The 18,784-nt window shown below is 41.0% G+C and overlaps 1 protein-coding gene across 2 annotated transcripts; it reads left to right on the top strand.

The window, feature by feature from the left end:
* Positions 1-987: 987 nt before the first annotated feature.
* On the top strand, positions 988-7,547 carry LOC115144331 (interferon gamma receptor 1-like). 2 transcript variants are annotated; one of them, XM_029685270.2, is made up of 7 exons: positions 989-1,216; positions 3,401-3,521; positions 3,799-3,971; positions 5,602-5,762; positions 5,999-6,167; positions 6,384-6,505; positions 6,778-7,547. In XM_029685270.2, exons 1-7 carry the CDS (start codon positions 1,147-1,149, stop codon positions 7,162-7,164), a joined length of 1,203 nt encoding a protein of 400 aa, XP_029541130.1. In that variant the 5' UTR covers positions 989-1,146; the 3' UTR covers positions 7,165-7,547. The 2 variants fall into 2 exon arrangements, with proteins under 2 accessions (XP_029541131.1, XP_029541130.1); XM_029685271.2 differs by lacking the exon at positions 3,401-3,521 and having other exon boundaries at positions 988-1,216.
* Positions 7,548-18,784: the final 11,237 nt, after the last annotated feature.

Below are 18,784 nucleotides of genomic sequence, written 5' to 3' on the forward strand. Positions count from 1 at the left end.
TTATAAGTATACGCATGTCCCTTAAGGTCCTTGTGTAATTGTAATGTGATATTGTACCCCCTAGCTCGATTGTCTATAATCTATGAATGCTTGTGTTCCCTCATATGCTTTATGTATTGATTTGTTGTGAATAAAAAATAAAATAAAAAAGGCACTTCTGTGCAGACTACAGGCAGCTGAACTATGTGACCATGAAGGATTCCTATCCCTCAAGTACATAGATAATGCACTGGACTAGTAGAATACACAAGGCGCAATTTCGAAAATTGCCAATTATTCCTTTTGATGTGTCAGTCACTCAATTGGCCATGTCAACTAACAATTGCAGGAAATGTGGTTCAAAACAGCAAACATTTCTCTCCACCCCATGGCAAAATGTTTATAATTGCAGGAAGTGTTATAAACTTGCAAAATGTTCTCTCTGCCCAATGACAAAATGGTATAATAGTAGAAAACGTGCTTTAAAACGGCAACATTTCCTCTACGCCACATGGCAAAATGTGTAGAACTGCAGGAAATATTTTCTCTCCCGAGAGAGTAGTGCAACCAAATCACGCTGAGGGCCCCAAAAAATAGATTCAATAACATACATCTGGTGTAATATAAGTAATTATTGGTGCCATGATTGTATTCGAAATGTGTAAGTATTTACACGAAGATTGACCACGAAGTTCGCCATTTCCCCCTTCACCAAAATGGGGGATCCTGTTAACTGCAAACAATGCCTGTAGTACCGCGGGTCGGCCTGGAACTTCGTCTGCAATGAGAGGGTGCAGTCGTCCTGCGCTGGTTCCCTGAGTTAAGGTTAGGTTTCGGGGAGAGGAAGCTGATCCGAGATGTGGAAACTTCACTACGGCGCAAGGCGACATAGTATCACTGCACGGGAGTTTTCCTACTGCCAGTAAACGTTTGTAGCAGGCGGGTCTAATGGCTGTTACAGGAACAATTTCATTGGAAGTTGTGTACGGTGTAGCCTGCCGATTGGAGCAACGTCCCGAGGTTTGGCTGTACCGGAAATGCCTCAATATATTTAGACAGACAAAAGGCTCTCAAGTCATCTAAAATAACAATAGCTTATTCATGTGTAGACATTCAAATACACTTCATAAAGTTTTACATAGGCCTATAGACTCGACAAAATAAAACATGGTCGGGATAGGATTAGCCCACATTTCCCTGATATTCGTTTTATGTCAACGTCATGTCGACTCTTACGGTAAGTAATTCTTGCCCTAAAATAGTTGGCTATAAATGTTGCTTTGTGATTAATCACTTGGAGCTGATGTTACTGTAATTATTTAGTACAGTATTCCTGCTTAGTTTTTTCGACAACATAATGCAGGATATAGGTCACTGTACAATATGCTAATGTTCTTGGAATTTATATTGCTATTCCAAAAGTATACTTAGTATGAAAATATGTTCGAGGATCTCTTGGCGTAAGGTGTTGGGTTGACAGTCGCTGGATCTGTGCTCGAGTCCCGGTCGAACCTACCCCCTGAATTCGCTACAATATTGTCAGTCCATGTGTTTTCTTTTATTCAGGCAGTGGACTGATACACAAAGTTGTCCTTAAAGTAGTCAGTTGTTGCAATAAATAAGGTGCTAGTTCGCAATAAGTGGTGAGCACTGTTTATTGTCAGTTGGTTTTGCATTCTGTTTGTATGCCAGTAGCCTAAGTCAAGTTTTTTGTTCCTTCAACCTCAGTGGGAAATTCACTGTAGATTTCACACTTACACCACAGAGAAAAACATACAGTTACAGTAGACCTCTCTGTGGTCTGACACCTCTGTGATCTGACACATGTCTAACTTCATGTGTGGGTTATTACTGTACCCTCAGTGTTTTTTATGGAGTAGTCTAGTCTAGTGTGTTGTGCTCCACAGAACAGAGGATATTGCCTTTCTCCACTCTAAAGTAACATTTATGTTGTGAAACTAAATCCGGAAGTGTATTTCCCCAAAACAGCACAGATGCTATGTGAGGAAATGTTCAATCGTTTGTACGTGCACTACATACCATACATAATGGCCCACTGAAACATGAGTAATTCTTCTGTAATTAATGAATTAAAAACATTTTGTTATATCCAACATCCAATTATCCCCTGACAATGAGACCAGTTCCTTTCTGACTTCATACAGGCTGATATTTTCACCTTCCTCAGCTAATAGTGCCAGGCTTCTACTGCAAGTGAGATGTTATCTTCCCTACAATCACTTACTATACCATATGTTGTGCTGGAGATTTATCAGGTTGTTTAACTTGCACACAATGCAGCCCATATCTTGAATATATCCCAGTGAACTTAAAGCTGCACGTAGACATGTGAGTTATAGAAAGCATATGGGGGCGGCAGGTAGCCTAGTGGTTAGAGCATTGGGCCAGTAACCTGAAAGGTTTCTAGTTTGAATCCTCGAGCTGACAAGGTAAAAATCTGTCATTCTGCCCCTGAACAAGGCAGTTAATTAACCCACTGTTCCTAGGCTGTCATTGTAAATAAGAATTTGTTCTTAACGGACTTTCCTAGTTAAATTAAGGTAAAATACATATCTAAAAAGTGGTAGATGTGCTCTATTTCTTTGTTTCCCGTTCTTACATTTATTTTTTACGTCTTTTTCTTCTGGTTTTGTACACAGTTTCAAACAGCTGAAAATACAATATTTTTGGTTATTGAAAATATATTTCACAGAAATTTAGATGGTACAATATTCTCTACACTATTCATTGCTTGTTTATTCACATAAACAGACATTCAAATCAAACTTTATTTGTCACATACACCGAATACAAGTGTAGACCTTATCGTGAAATACTTACTTACAAGCCCTTAACCAACAGAAGAGTTAAGAAAATATTTTCCAAATAAACTAAAGCAAAGAATTATAAAAAGTAACACAATAGCATAACAACAACGAGGCTATATACAGGGGATACTGGTACCGAGTCAGTGTGCGGAGGTACAGGTTAGAGGTCATTTGTACATGTAGCAGCAGTATACAAAACAAATGGAAGGGAGGGGGGGTCAATGTAATAGTCCGGTGGCCATTTGATTAATTGTTCAACAGCCTTATGGCTTGGAGGTAGAAGCTGTTAAGGAGCCTTAGCAGTAAATGTCAGTTGGCTTTTCGTAGCCGATCACATTCAGAGTATCTCTACCGCTCCTGCTGTCTCTAGAGAGTTGACAGCAAGGAGTCATCAGGCCAGGTAGTCCTGAGGCATGGTCCTAGGGCTCAGGTCCAGAGAGAGAGAGACAGACACAGAGAATACTTAAATTCACACAGGACACCGGATAAGACAGGAGAAATACTCCAGATATAACAGACTGACAGACTTATTGCTTAATTATAGCACAGTTTTAGAAACTGGTTCTGACTGACTTTACTATTTTGTCCTACAGTTCCTCCTCCTGTCAACATGAGCCTCATCTGCCACAATTTTCACAATGTGATCTATTGGAACTACAGTGAACCATCTCTGCAGCCACAGTTCAATGTGGAAATGACAAGAAAATATTCTGGGTAGGTGCTGCAGCACCTAAGAGGTTGTTTAATCTCTCACCAAATAGGGCCTATGTTATCCAATGTAGGTTAAATAGCCAGTGAATATTATTTAAGTCTTTCTTGCCACAATTTCAAGTAGAAATGGGAAAATTGACATGCACTGTCAGACCCATACAAATGTAAAGTCCTGTCAACAGTTCTTTGTCAGCTTCTCCATTGTAATTGTGAACTAATATTTTAGTCCAAATCAGAGGTTGCCACTAACCCACAACAATTGTTTTCCTCTATCTTTCAGTGCTGCCTTGGTTTGTTCAAACACTTCCCTCTACCACTGCGATGTCTCCTCATTTACCAAAGTAATAGAAGAGGGCTACCGTTTCATATTGACTGCTGTTGGACAGAATACCAATTCCTCCGAAATTTCATTCACCTACGATGATACAGTGTATTCAGACGTGGTGGTACAGTGTAAGTTCTCACACTAATAGCCTCGGTTTTTCTAATGACTGCCTTGCCTGGTTCACCAACTACTTTGCAGACAGAGTTCAGTGTGTCAAATCGGAGGGCATGTTGTCTGGTCCTCTGGCAGTCTCTATGGGGGTGCCACAGGGTTAAATTCTCGGGCCGACTCTTTTCTCTGTATATATCAATGATGTTGCTCTTGCTGCGGGCGATTCTGTATACTTCTGGCCCTTCCTTGGACACTGTGCTATCTAACCTCCAAACGAGCTTCAATGCCATACAACACTCCTTCCGTGGCCTCCAACTGCTCTTAAACGCTAGTAAAATCAAATGCATGCTTTTCAACCGTTCGCTGCCTGCACCCACACGCCCGACTAGCATCACCACCCTGGATGGTTCCGACCTAGAATATGTGGACATCTATAAGTACCTAGGTGTCTGTCTAGACTGTAAATTCTCCTTCCAGACTCATATCAAACATCTCCAATCCAAAATCAAATCTAGAATCGGCTTTCTATTTCGCAACAAAGCCTCCTTCACTCACACCGCCAAACTTGCCCTAGTAAAACTGACTATCCTACCGATCCTCGACTTCGGCGATGTTATCTACAAAATAGCTTCCAATACTCTACTCAGCAAACTGGATGCAGTTTATCACAGTGCCATCCGTTTTGTTACTAAAGCACCTTATACCACCCACCACTGCAACCTGTATGCTCTAGTCGGCTGGCCCTCGCTACATATTCGTCGCCAGACCCACTGGCGCCAGGTCATCTACAAGTCCATGCTAGGTAAAGCTCCGCCTTATCTCAGTTCACTGGTCACGATGGCAACACCCACCCGTAGCACGCGCTCCAGCAGTTGTATCTCACTGATCATCCCTAAAACCATCACCTCATTTGGCCGCCTTTCCTTCCAGTTCTCTGCTGCCGGTGACTGGACCGAATTGCAAAAATCGTTGAAGTTGTAGACTTTTATCTCCCTCACCAACTTTAAACATCTGCTATCTGAGCAGCTAACCGATCGCTGCAGCTGTACATAGTCCATCGGTAAATAGCCCACCCAATTTACCTACCTCATCCCCATACTGTTTTTATTGATTTACTTTTCTGTTCTTTTGCACACTAGTATCTCTACCTGCACATGACCATCTGATCATTTGTCACTCCAGTGTTAATTGCTAAATTGTAATTATTCGTCTACCTCCTCATGCCTTTTGCACACAATGTATGTAAAATCTTTTTTTTCTTTATTCTTTTTTTGTACTGTGTTATTGACTTGTTTACTGTTTACTCCATGTGTAACTCTGTTGTCTGTTCACACTGCTATGCTTTATCTAGGCCAGATCGCAGTTGTAAATGAGAACTTGTTCTCAACTAGCCTACCTGGTTAAATAAAGGTGAAATAAATAAAAATTAAATAAACACTGAGCTAACCAAAAGGTGAATATACAGTATGTAGTGATTGAATTGGGGTAGTATCTTGAAAGGGTTTGTAAGTACACTGTATGCACTGCAGCACAAGTAGCATTTCTTTGTTGATCTGACCACACAATGCTCCGAGCCGGGAGATTTTGAACATATTTTCTGACCTCCGAGTTTTTTCACAAAGTAATGGTCTTTTGTGTGTTTTTTAGGCTCATTGGATTTCCCACCTGTCAACATCTCTGCTGTATCTGATCAAATGATCAACGTTCAATTCATTCACCCATTTCACATCTACAAATATGCCATCATCAAAAATGAAAGACCGGATCATAAGGAATTTCATTACACGGTTGTCGCAGAACATCCGTTGGTGAGAACTGCTGGAAAATCATGACTTAGGAATTACTATATGATGGTTTCTGGGAACCACCTTTGTAGAAATTTAGATTTTTTTCATGTGTATACCCGCTGCAAATAGTTTTCACTTGCAAGCAAAGAAGCTTTATTTTTAAAAAGGGAACACATTTCCTATATTTTTATGAACATTATATAAAACAGTTTTTTTTGGAACATAGGCTAAATATATTCATTTTTTTATTTCCCCAGAAAGAGCATCATTTTACCTGCTCCTACAAGCAACACCATGTGTGTGAGGCTGAAATACCAGTCGATGGAAAGATGGATAGGCACTGCATTAAGATGAAAGGAAAAATGAACAATGTTCATGTCTCAGCTCACCAGAACATATGCATTGAGGGGAAGCATGGGGATTCCGGTAAGACTCTTAATTTCTCACATGATGGATACGTCAAAGTCATATTACCTCTAAACCACATCTGCTAATATCTGATACGTCCTTTGAAAGTTGTGTTTGTCTGTATTGTCATATTATGGCTGATTTTATCAGCAAATGCTCAATTAGAACACTGTACAGTTTTGAATGTGAAATCAGTTTGACTGTCAGTCTAACTGCTGGACTTGTTCCCTGTAGGTCCTAGCTACACTGCCCTCTACATTGTGATCCCTATCGTTGCCATAGTGGTGATTGCGTTCATCGTGTGGCTGATATACAGTAAACTGACAAGCGGCTCATTCCCTCAACCAAAGTTTTTGGTGTGTTCAGCCTTTCAACTGTTTGGCTTGCACTGCAGTGGATTTAGTCATAAACCTACTACATATAGACTAGATTATAGTCATGCAGAGATAGTTTCAGGAGAGCACTTGGTGGTACATTGTAGAAATGAGGAGTGTCATGTTCCTATTGGAGTTATCAAACTATTGATATGCTACTACCTGTAAACACTGTCAAAACAATAGCAAATTTAAAAACATATTTCACCCACAGAATGTTTGACTGAATGTTGCATATTCTCCTTCTCTGGTAGGCTTCCGTGCTGTCACATATGAGTTCAGGTGAGTCCCTTATGCACCCTGAAAGAGACATTCTGAGTGAGTTACAAACAGGTGGCTCCCCCCTGCTGCAGACCCCCATGGAATCTTTGCCAGATGAGACCCTCACAGTCATCAGTACCCCCCAGGAAGAGGTCCTCCGCCTCCCCATTGGACTGAAGGACCAGGAGTGGAGCGGTAGGGAGGTCATGTTGCCTAACGAGGGGTCAGGCTCTTCACTGCAGATAACGAGAGAGTTGGGACTGGAGGTGAAGAGTGACTTATCTGAGCTGTCGGACTATGACTGCCCCCATAGACCTGTGATTATTCCTGTGATAGAGGAGATGAGTCCTGGGGACAATGTTACAGGGTACAAGATCTGAGTTTCTCTCAAGAGAAAGTATGGTGATTTATTTACATATGCTCAGCTCGTGCATCTACTTAACCACACCTGAATCTGTTTGGGGTAGAGCAGGGTATTCAGTTTAGTCTTTGATTGGTTGTTCTAGACCTACAGCCTGGAGTCCTACCAATACTTTTCCTGTTCCTTTAACTATTTAAATGGGCAGCCTATTGTGGAGATGGAGAGGATAATCAGAGGGGTAACCTGGGACTGTTGCTTACTCAGGCGAACCAGGGATAGTGAAAACCAAGTGGTCTTGAATGCTGGGAACTGCCCCATTGTAATGTTGAATTTCATTAGACCGAATTAATACATTTCCGGCAGCATATTTGTAAAAAAAAAAAAAAAAATTAAAAAGGTGTTCCTCTTGTCCATTCTTTTATTGTGCCTACTTGAGTGACATTACTGTTTTCTAAGGTAGCAAGAGAATAAGGGTTGCAAGAGCAGAATGAATTATATTCATTAGGTTATTGTCTTGTGCTGTGTATATTAGTTCTATTTGCACTTTTTACATGACTGTCATACATGTACAATGTTTCAAAATGTATTTAGGTCCTATTAAATTCAGATGACCAAGTTATACCAATGCAATTGGACTGCTGTGGTGATAATAATGAATGTTGTTATCAGTGCCTTGCTGTTTGCCCTATACCTAATTATTTAGTTTTTAATTGTGTACAATTTTGACGCTATACTTTTCATACAGCTAAAATTATATATAAAAAAATAATTAATGTTAAGGATTTTGCTATTTTCTGTGCAAACTAATTCTGTTGTATTTGTTTTAAATCATCTTTCACCAATAATTTCCCTTGTCTTAATTTTTTTTGTATTTTCTTTGCATAATATACAATCAAAGCTAATTCAATGGATTATTGTAATTACTATGTTAATAAATGCAGATTTGAAAGAGCAAACTAATTGTTATCCTTGCAGGGTAGACTGAAGGACATTTGTCAATGAAATTCTATTTCATGTCAATTAAATTCTACCGTAAAGGAAGTAGATATTTCAGCAAAGTCAAACAACAGGTATTGTGTTGATGAATATTGAAGCAGACCTTTAATTAAAAGGAAAGAGCCTAACTGCTGTTATTGAAATGCTTCCTCGAAAGGTATTACTAAATAAGTACAAACTGTCGGATGTCTGTTTGCACAAGTCGCAGTGTCCACCCTTCCCACCCTTCCCACTGTTCCTCCCACCTGCCTGTCTCCCCCTCTGATTTCCTTACTGTCTAAATTAAGTTAAAATAACTCATATATATTTGAAACAAAAAGTAATGGCACCATTTGAGACATGCTGCTGTGCAAATCAAACCCACTTCTAAAAGTGAAGTGTGAAAATACATGATTGAATCGTGACCTTACTATATTGAAATGACCATGAAGATTGTGAACATGAAGATTGCAGTCACAGGCATAGGTAGTGGTACATTGGCAATGTTAACATAGAAAAAAGGAATCCGCATTAGTATAGAAAAGTATCTGGTAGTTTCACTCTAGACAAGAGAGGATTCCGTTGCTGTCTATATTTGTTTGAACGGTTTAGGCCTTCACATTGGATTCTCCCAGCAGCACTGAGCTGTGGATGATTCCTAGCCTGGTCTCTTCATAGTAAGGTGCACCCATGTCCATCCCCAGTATGATGTCATGTGTCTGGTCGGACTGCCACAAGGGGTACAACACAGTCAGCCTCTGCAGATTCTGCATTGCAAAAGAGTCCAAGAATGCTGGCCTGCTTCCTACAGAGTTGCACTTAAACAGCATGATGTGCCACACCTCCGAGTTGTTCAGCAGGAGGGCCATGTTGAGTGGGGACATGTACCAGATGGTCAGGCATCTCATTTGCACCAAGCTGGAGCTGTCTGCCTGGTGCAGCAAAGAGAATGAGTGGTCCTTACAGGTACACTCTTGGGCTGATGACGCCACAGGCCACCAGATCATGGACACCTGCACAGTATAACAGGCTGTGGTCAGTCACGTGGGCTAGTTTGAACTCTGACCTGAGGAGGCTGGAAACTTACATCCATATCAAGCAGTACAACAGCCTGACCAAGGTGCCTGAGGGCCAACATAACCACAAGGCCCTCACACAGCACAGCAAGTGTGATTAGCACTCAACTGTGTGTGGAGAGAGAAACAGACCACAGTCCATTTAAACAGAGAAGCACATCTCAATGAAGTCAGGCCAAGATGGTGCCTCTGATCCCTTTATGAAATGGATCCTGTTCCCCAGCCAGAGACTGAGGAAATCTTCGGACCTAAGTAAGCAGCTTTTGGATGATGAAGAGAGAACGTCCAATCACAGTCTTTTTTATGTTTGTCGCTCTGTCCAGGCTGAGCTGCTCCATGGGCTGTTTAAGGCTGTCCTGACCAGCTGGAATGGAGGATATTGGCTCAGGAGCCTTGTTAGCACAGGGTCACATCTGTAAACAACAGAATGAACAGTAAATAGAAACAGTTCATCCTGGTCCTCACTCAAAGATGACTCCCACAGTACATCTAGCAAGTCATTAGAGGTCTAACATGATTTTAATCTATATACTTGGCGCATTCCTGTCTTTCCACATTTTTTTTTTTAGGCCAACGTGTAGGACTGTAACTATGCTTTTGAGTCCGCTAAAGCGCTACTTTGTAGTGCCCCAGTACTTGCCGCCCCCAACTTTTACAAACCTTTTAAGTTAGAGGTAGATGCTAGTATAGTGGGGGTGGGTGCGGTTCTCTTACAGGAAGATGAAGACGGAGTGTATCGGCCCGTCAGTTTCTTCTCCCGTAAGTTCAACTCGTGTCAGTCAAGGTATTCTATAATTGAACAAGAGACACTGGCTTTATTGCCTGCCTTAAAGTTCTTTGAGGTATATGTGGGCTCCAGTGCCTTGCCTGTAATGGTCTTCACGGACCATAATCCATTGGTGTTCTTGAAACAAATGTACAATCAGAAGCGCCGCCTTATGCGGTGGGCTCTGATTGTACAAGGATATAATGTACAGATAGCCTATGTGAAGGGCTCGGCAAATGTGGTTGCCGACGCTCTATCACGAGTTTAGTAACTGGGGATGCGATATGGTTTTTGTTTTTACAAACTGTATGTTTGCAATTTTTGTAGGCGTGCGTAACAGTCCTACAAATGTACCGAATAAACCAATTAGGTACATTTGGGAAGTCTTGATACAACATTTTCAACATATACGCACTGGTTCATTGGATCAGTCCAAAACGTTGCACATACACTGTTGCCATCTATTGGCCCAAATCTAAATTGCGCCTTGGCTGGAATAATACGTTATAGCCTCTCTTGCATTTCGAAGATGGTACAAATAAAAATATGCATGTTTTTTTCTTTGTATTATGTTTTACCAGATCTAATGTGCTGTATTCTCCTACATTCATTTAAAATGCTCACAAACTTCAAAATGTTTCCTTTCAAATAGTATCACGAATATGCATATCCTTGCTTCAGGTCCTGAGCTACAGGCAGTTAGATTTGGGTATGTCATTTTAGGCGAAAATTGAAAAACAGGGTTGGATCCTTTTAAGTGACATATTGGCAGACATTTAGTCTCATACCTGCTGTAATTGCCTGATTGTTTGGAGGTGTTATGCAAAACCACAAGAGGGCCTTGGATGGAAAAACAGATTATTTAGCAGTGTGTTTATAGACAAGCTATTGCTTAGAAGTATATTTCTAGTATGTTCCAGGGATTCTGAGAACATCTATTAAAGATGTGAGATGTGTGCCAGTAACTAGTTTGAGTGTTTGTTGGTTGTGATCACTGATCAGGAACGCAGGACACATCCAGCTGTGGTCTACTAACTCCCTCCCTGAGAGATGAGTGTGTCCCTTTGCTTCAACTCGGGAGGTGCGCATTGGATACTATGTGCAGTTCCTTCTGGAATCACATTCACGTGCCCGCGGACACAAACACACTTGCTGTTTAATAGTGCAGAACAAAAATGTCATTATGGACAGGATTGCACAAAGGCTGTTATTTATATGCATTGGCTTGATAAAAAGGGTGATACAATTCATAGTTTGTTCAAATTAGCCTTTGTTCAAAATGTCTGGAGGTCAAATTTCAATTTAACAGCCAATCAACTTTGATGAAGACTCCCTCATGACTGGTTCAGTTACAAAACAAATCAAGAGGGTCTTCCTATCTGTCACAGGTCTCCCCATAGAGCCAGAGATTTGTTTTGGTCTCCCCATAGAGCCAGAGATTTGTTTTGGTCTCCCTATAAGAGCCAGAGATTTGTTTTGGTCTCCCTATAGAGCCAGAGCTTTGTTTTGGTCTCCCAATAGAACCAGAGCTTTGTTTTGCAAGCAGTTGAGCCCCAATAGAGAAATAGAAATCCTCCCAGACTGCCAAGACCATGCAGACCAGACCCAGACTCTTCCATTCCTCCTAAGGGGCCATATCCAGACCTCTTTGGTTCTCATTCAAACCATGTACCACAGTGTGGCCAATGTGTACAACAGTTCCAATGCTCTGTTAACTGTTAATAATCCTCGCTTGCAATACGGTTTTGGAAAGTTTAGGAAGTCTACCTTCATATCACCCAAAAATGATTTTACAACTACAAAAGATACAACTTACTGTGTGCCGTTCTAATCACTCCACCATTTCATAGATGCAAAAATGATAAGTTCGCCTAATTTCAGTTGATGTGACAAAACAAGCAATTTATAGTGTAGAAAATCATTGAACCATCTAAACCACTGTAAAATATATTTTCATTAGACAAAAATATTGTATTTTCAGCTGTTTGAAGCTGGTGTACAAAAGTAAAAGGTGATCAAAATCTACTTAAGAATGGGAAGCATATAAATAGCGCACATAGAACGGATCTACCGCTTAGACTTGCTTTCAATGACTGGTCTATAACTCACATTTCTATGTACATTTGATTGGGTCGCCCAAAAAGTTATATATTGCAGCTTTAAATTGATGTTGAAGGTTTACAAAATCATATGCAAACAAGAATAGTTTTAAGAACGAGTATTTCACGCTTTGACCAATTACCCTGGAGTCAGAAGTGCGATCTTCCTTTTTGTAAAAGATGGTAAAAATCATAATTTCGTCTGGACTGTCAAAAACACATTAGGCCTAGAACAAATCAGTGCTGCTGATAGGGCTACAAATCATAAACTGGGAATTGGAACTGGAAATGTCTTGGTGAAAAATAACTTATCATTGACGTCAATCCCCGGTAGCAACCACCGCTGAACACCGCTTTACAGGACTGAAAAGGGGTTTGAGGAAATAATGATTTTCCTGACGTGGGAACTACTTATCCCAAAAGGCCACGCTTTGACTGATGCTGCGTTCACAACAACTGGGAACTCCGAAAAATAAGAAATCAAATCATGACGTCAGTAATATTCAGGACAGAAAGTCTGAGCTTTAGAAAGATGCCCGAGTTCCGAGTTGGAATTCCAAGTTGGATGACCGTTCAAAACGACTTTTTTTTTCCCCCAATCGAAGCTCGTTTTTCCCCTTGGTCCCAGTTGTTTTGAACGCACAGAATTCGGAGATTTCCGAGTACCCAGTTCCGAGTTGTTTTGAACGCGGCATTTGTAAAGTTTATATTTATGCTACTTTGGTTTGTTCGGTCTGACAGCGGATTTGCACCGTTTGCTCAGTGTGTAGCTCAAGCGCACCTAGCAAATGCAATGGGTGTAGACGGAGAAGAAAATAGAGACCCAACTCGGCGGAAAATATTTTCCCTCCAGCAGGTGACGTTTTTTCGTTGTATGGGAGGTCAGTGAGAGTGTCGAATTTGGTCAACAACAAACATGAATGGCTTATTTGCTACGTGAGGTTTATTTGATATAATAAAATGTTTGTAATGCTTAAGTTGTTACGAGTGTACTGATATAAGTAGGACACGTGACATCCCGGCAACTTTGAGAAAAAACACTTTATATTGGAGTTGTCTCGAGGATGCCTATGCATATTCATGATATGAGTCTCTCGATTGAACGCATGCAGTTGACGTCAACAACCCTCGTCGAATTGAGTTCCACAGTTCGAGTCATAATACCTATACAACGAGCGGTAAAACCCGGAAATTCCAATTGCTTTTCCAAGATACATTTTCCGTGGGGGGTTTTAGAACTACTTTATGGAAGGGCTATGTTTCAAAACGTTTGCATTACGTTTTGCCTATAATGAAGCGCTAATCAGCCGCTAATGTGGCTATCATACAGAACTACACTTCCTGTCGCAACCTTTGACGTCATCACTTAAGAAGGGTAGGAAAAACCTCCACATTTACATTTACATTTAAGTATTTCTCCATGCAAACTCATTGCAAAGTAACCTAGCAAGTAGATATTATGGCCTTTTTAACTATTTTGTTTAGGTCAAATCTGTGGTTAACTAGATGCGCCCACCAGACAATAGTTAAGTTAGCTAGCTGTATCCCGGCACTGGTGGGCTAAACATTAGCTTGCATGTCACTAACGTAAACTCACCCCATTCCGTACAAATGTGCGCAACCGCAACATTCAAACGAGGCTACCAAGTGGGACTTTGTTGACGTCAAAATCGGGGGTGTGAACTAGGTTTCTATTCAAGCGTTGATCGACATGGTAATGGCTCTATAGTATTGGAGAAAAGTTGAGAAAACTGACCCTCCGTTACATCTTGACGTATCGTAACGTACAGCACGTATAAAGCAACTATTTCTGTTTTTACCATCTCTTTCCACCAGGTGTAGCACTTCTATCATCCTTTAAAAATAAGAAATGGACAGTGACGAGGGTAAGGGGGGATACCTAGTCATTTTTTTCGTCATCATTGCATGTGATCATCATTCTCAAAGCCGCTGTTTACTTCTAAGATCACTTTAGCACCGCCCTAAAAACCCGACTCAAATTCGACACAAACCTTCAAATAGGTATGTAATCACACATATAAACTCTTTATAGTGTTTTATTTATATTTTAGAGGCGATAAGTTGGACAGATCGAGTGAAAAAAACAATTTTCCCACATATCTCTCCTTCTCACTATCATACATTAGTTTCGCTTCCCCACCCGCCATTTAAAACATTTAAAAAAGACCCGACGGGGCTCATTTCCTGCTTGAATTATGTAGAAACGGGCAGCGTTTAGGTAATGTAATTGATTATGTTGGAAAGGGGAGAAATTGTGCTTTACAATGGTGTTGATCTGGAAGTATTACGTTTTTGGTGCGCTAAAATAAGGGCACTTGTACGGACTAAGGCGATGTACGAGGTTATGTTACACAAAACACGTGCTAACGTTAACTAACTCAATGTACTCTCAACAATAAAAGGTCACAAGTCATTATACTAGCCTATGCTGGTTTTCTTTCTACTTGAAAGGAAGGTAACTTGCGTTGTACACGTAACTACAGTCGTTGGTTACCTAGCTCATTTTCATAAGCAGTTACTGCTGTTAGGCACTTTGGTTGGCAAAATTAAATACATATTTTTTTCCCCATCAACATACACACACTACCACAATGACAAAGCAAAAACAAGTTTAGAAATTATATAACAATTGTTTAAAAAACGGAAATACCTTGTTTACATAAGTATTCCAACCCTTTGCTATGAGACTCGATAATTGAGCTCAGGTGCACCCTGTTTCCATTGATCATCCTTGAGCTGATTGGAGTCCACCTGTGGTAAATTCAATTGATTGAACATGATTTGGAAAGTCTATATAAGGTCCCAGAGTTGACAGTGCATGTCAGAGCAAAAAACCAAGCCATGAGGTCGACGCGATTGTCCGTAGAGCTCCCAGACAGGATTGTGTAGAAGCACAGATCTGGAGAAGAGTACAAAAATAATTCTGCTGCTTTGAAGGTCACCAAGAACACAGTGGCCTCCATCATTCTTAAATGGAAGAAGTTTGGAACCACCTAGACTCTTCCTAGAGCTGCCCGGCCAAACTGAGCAATCGGAGGAGGAGGGAGGTGAAAAAGAACCTAACGGTCACCTTCCAGAAGGACAACCATCTCTGCAGCACTCCACCAATCAGGCCTTTATGGTAGAGTGGCTAGACGGAAACTACTCAGTAAAAGGCACGACAGCCTGCTTTCAGTTTGTCAAAAGGCACCTAAAGGACTCTCAGACCAGGAGAAACCAGGAGTGTTTAAACCCTTTACAATGAAGATCTGTGAAGTTATTTGGATTTTTACGAATTATCTTTGGTAGACAGGGTTGTCTTTTTTTTGCTGAGTTTATAAACAACAGCCTTTGTGCAATCCTGTCCATAATTACATTTTTGCACTATTAAACAGCAAGTGTGTGTGTGTGTGTGTCTCCACGCGGGCACGTGAATGTGATTCAATAAGGAACTGCACATAGTATCCAATGACCCTTCCGAGTTGAAACAAAGGGACACACTCATCTCTCAGGGAGGGAGTTAGTAGACCACAGCTGGATGTGTCTTGCGTTCCTGATCAGTGATCACAACCAACAAACACTCAAACTAGTTACTGGCACACATCTCACATCTTTAACAGATGTTCTCAGAATCCCTGAAACATACTAGAAATGACCTAAGTAATAGCTTGTCTCTAAAAACACTTAACCTATCTGTTTTTCCATCCAAGGCCCTCTTGTGTTTTTGCATAACACCTCCAAACAATCAGGCAATTACAGCAAGTATGAGGCTAATATCTGCCAATATGTCACTTAATCACACACATTGGCCTGAAAATACAAACCAATGTGGAAAGACACAGGAATGCTCCAAGTATATAGATTAAAATCATGTTAGACGTCTAATGACTTGCTAGATGTACTGTGGGAGTCATCTTTGAGTGAGGACCAGGATGAACTGTTTCTATTTACTGTTCATTCTGTTGTTTACAGATGTGACCCTGTGCTAACAAGGCTCCTGAGCCAATATCTTCCATTCCAGCTGGTCAGGATAGCCTTAAACAGCCCATGGAGCAGCTCAGCCTGGACAGAGCTACAAACAGATAAAGACAGTCCGTGATTGGGCATTCTCTCTTCATCGTCCAAAAGCTGTTTAGTTTGATCTGAAGATTTCCTCAGTCTCTGTCTGGGGAACAGGATCCATTTCATAAAGGGATCAGAGGCACCATCTTGGCCTGACTTCATTGAGATGTGCTTCTCTGTCTAAATGGACTGTGTGGTCTGTTTTCTCTCCCACACATAGATGTCTTAATCACGCTTGCTGTGCTGTGTGAGGGCCTTGTTGGAGATGTTGGCCCTCAGGCACCCTGGTTAGGCTCTGTTGTACTGCTTGATATGGATGGTGTTTTCCGGCCTCCTCAGGCCAGAGTTCAAACTAGCCCACAAACTAGCCCACCTCCTGCTGAACAACTCGGAGGTGTAGCATCTCACGCTGATCAAGTGCAACTCTGTAGGAAGCAAGCCAGCCTTTTTGGACTCTTTCACAGTACAACATCTGCAGAGGCTGACTGTGTCTTACCCCTTGTGTTGGTCTGGCCAGACACATGACATCATACTGGGGAGGGAAATGGGTGCACCTTACTATGAAGAGACCAGGCTAGGAATCATCCACAGCTCAGTGCTGATGGGAGAATCCAATGTTGAAGGCCTATACATTTCAAACCAATATAGACAGCAACGGAATCCTCCCTTTTTCATATCTCCTGTCTGAAGTCAAGCTACCAGAGACTTCCTGTATATTTGTAATTTTTTATATACTGTACTAATGCAGATTATTTTTTTCTATGCTATCATTGCCAATGTACCACTACCTATGTCTGTGACTACAATCTTCATAATCACTGTTGACCAAACAGAATGTTTATCCTTGTGGTCATTTCAATATAATAAGGTCAGGATTCAATCATTGCAGATGGTATATTTTCAACTTCACTTTTAGGGGTGGGTTAGATTTACATAATAGCATGTCTCAAATTGTGCCATTACTTTTTTAGATATATGTTTTAGATATTTTCACTTCATTCAGACAGTAAGGAAATCAGAGGGGGAGACAGGTGGGACGGGGATTGAACCCTGGTCCCTGGTCTTACATGCGACTGGTCCCTGGTCTTACATGCGACTTGTTCCGGGGAATGTTTCCACTACAACACGGCTCTGCACAGAGAGTGCCATTTCTTGAAAAGAAAGTACATGTTATGTCATTCTTTCTCTAAACAACAACAGACTTTAAGGGTACAGATGGGAGGATTGAGTTGTCCAACACTGGCTCACTGCAATAAATGGCTCCTGCCTTCCACTGGTGCCAAAAGTCTTGTTCCCGTCATGGGAGGGAGACATGCATGCAACCTGCTCCTGTCTCTTTCTGCATGACACTTCATAATTAAATGCTCTGCAAATTGCCACCATCTCTGTTCGGCAAGTTGTTTTGTACGCAGTCAAAAACATGTGCCTGCTGGGTGCACAGTGCAAGCACATATGAAAGTAATATGAACAATAAACATGGTTGATGACAATGTTTACAAATTTTGACCCAACCCCTAAACTAAGAAATAGAAATCAGGGCCCATTGATAAACCAAAAAAAAAGAATTATCTTCAGTCAATCGCCATAGAAACTATCTATGTGATTTGTGTAAACTACATGCTTGTGTGTGTATAATGATGATGAAGCAGAACATATTTTAGTTTTCTACACTGGATGTGGACATGAATTTTCTGCTTCCATTAGCTTTTTTATTTAACTAGGCAAGTCAGTTAAGACTCTTATTTACAATGACAGCCTACCTCAGCCAAACCTGGACAGCGCTGGACCAACTGTGATCAGGCACTGGACCACTGCCCGATCACAGATGGTTGTGGTACAGCCTGTGATTGAACCAGGATCTGTAGTGACACCTTTAGCAGTGCAATGCAGTGCTGCAGACCGCTGCGCCACCCGGGAGCCCTAGCTTTAGTGCTTTACGACAGGGAACACAACCTGATTGTTTTGTATGAATAATGGCACATGCAAAGCTCCCTTGCAAAAGAGACCTTGGTCTCAATCTGACTCTATGCTTAAATAACGGTCAAATAAAATAAAAAAGATAATCTTCCTCAACTTTCAATGGGATTGTGTTCCATCAGTGTTTGAAAGACCGTAAGGGGTTGCAAAAAAGAACCACTTGGTGGCAGTATAGACTTATCTGAACTACGAGGCCAGTGTGTTGGCAGACACTTGTCCTAGTAAGTAGATTCAGGAACAGAGGCATTCTGTTCCACCAGGGAGAGCACACGTCCCAGTACTCCTGTGCATACCCCTCTAGTCTCTTGCATTTTGGTCGACTCAACTGGGTTTATTGACCACTTGATACTTTTCCTTGTGGTCCTCTGTAAGTTAGGTTATTTGCCTGGAGAGTTACCATTCAAATAGGGAAAGTTTTTTTTCCAAGTTTGAATTTCATGTCACACTTAATATTAGGGTTAGTTGCACAAACAACACTTGGTTGAATTGGATGAACATTTTTGGGGTAGAAAATAGTGTATTAACTTTTACACCTGTAGCTATATAAAGTCTTCTCAGTAATATCTACAATTATTTAGGCTACCCTTCCCTTTCATGCAGCATATTCAACCCATCAATGTCTCCAACAGTCCTTTGATCCGGATACCTCTCCATCCATTCCTCCACAAATACATGGAAATATTG

Source organism: Oncorhynchus nerka, linkage group LG16 (genome assembly GCF_034236695.1).
Source record: "Oncorhynchus nerka isolate Pitt River linkage group LG16, Oner_Uvic_2.0, whole genome shotgun sequence".
In the NCBI taxonomy this organism is placed as follows: domain Eukaryota; kingdom Metazoa; phylum Chordata; class Actinopteri; order Salmoniformes; family Salmonidae; genus Oncorhynchus; species Oncorhynchus nerka.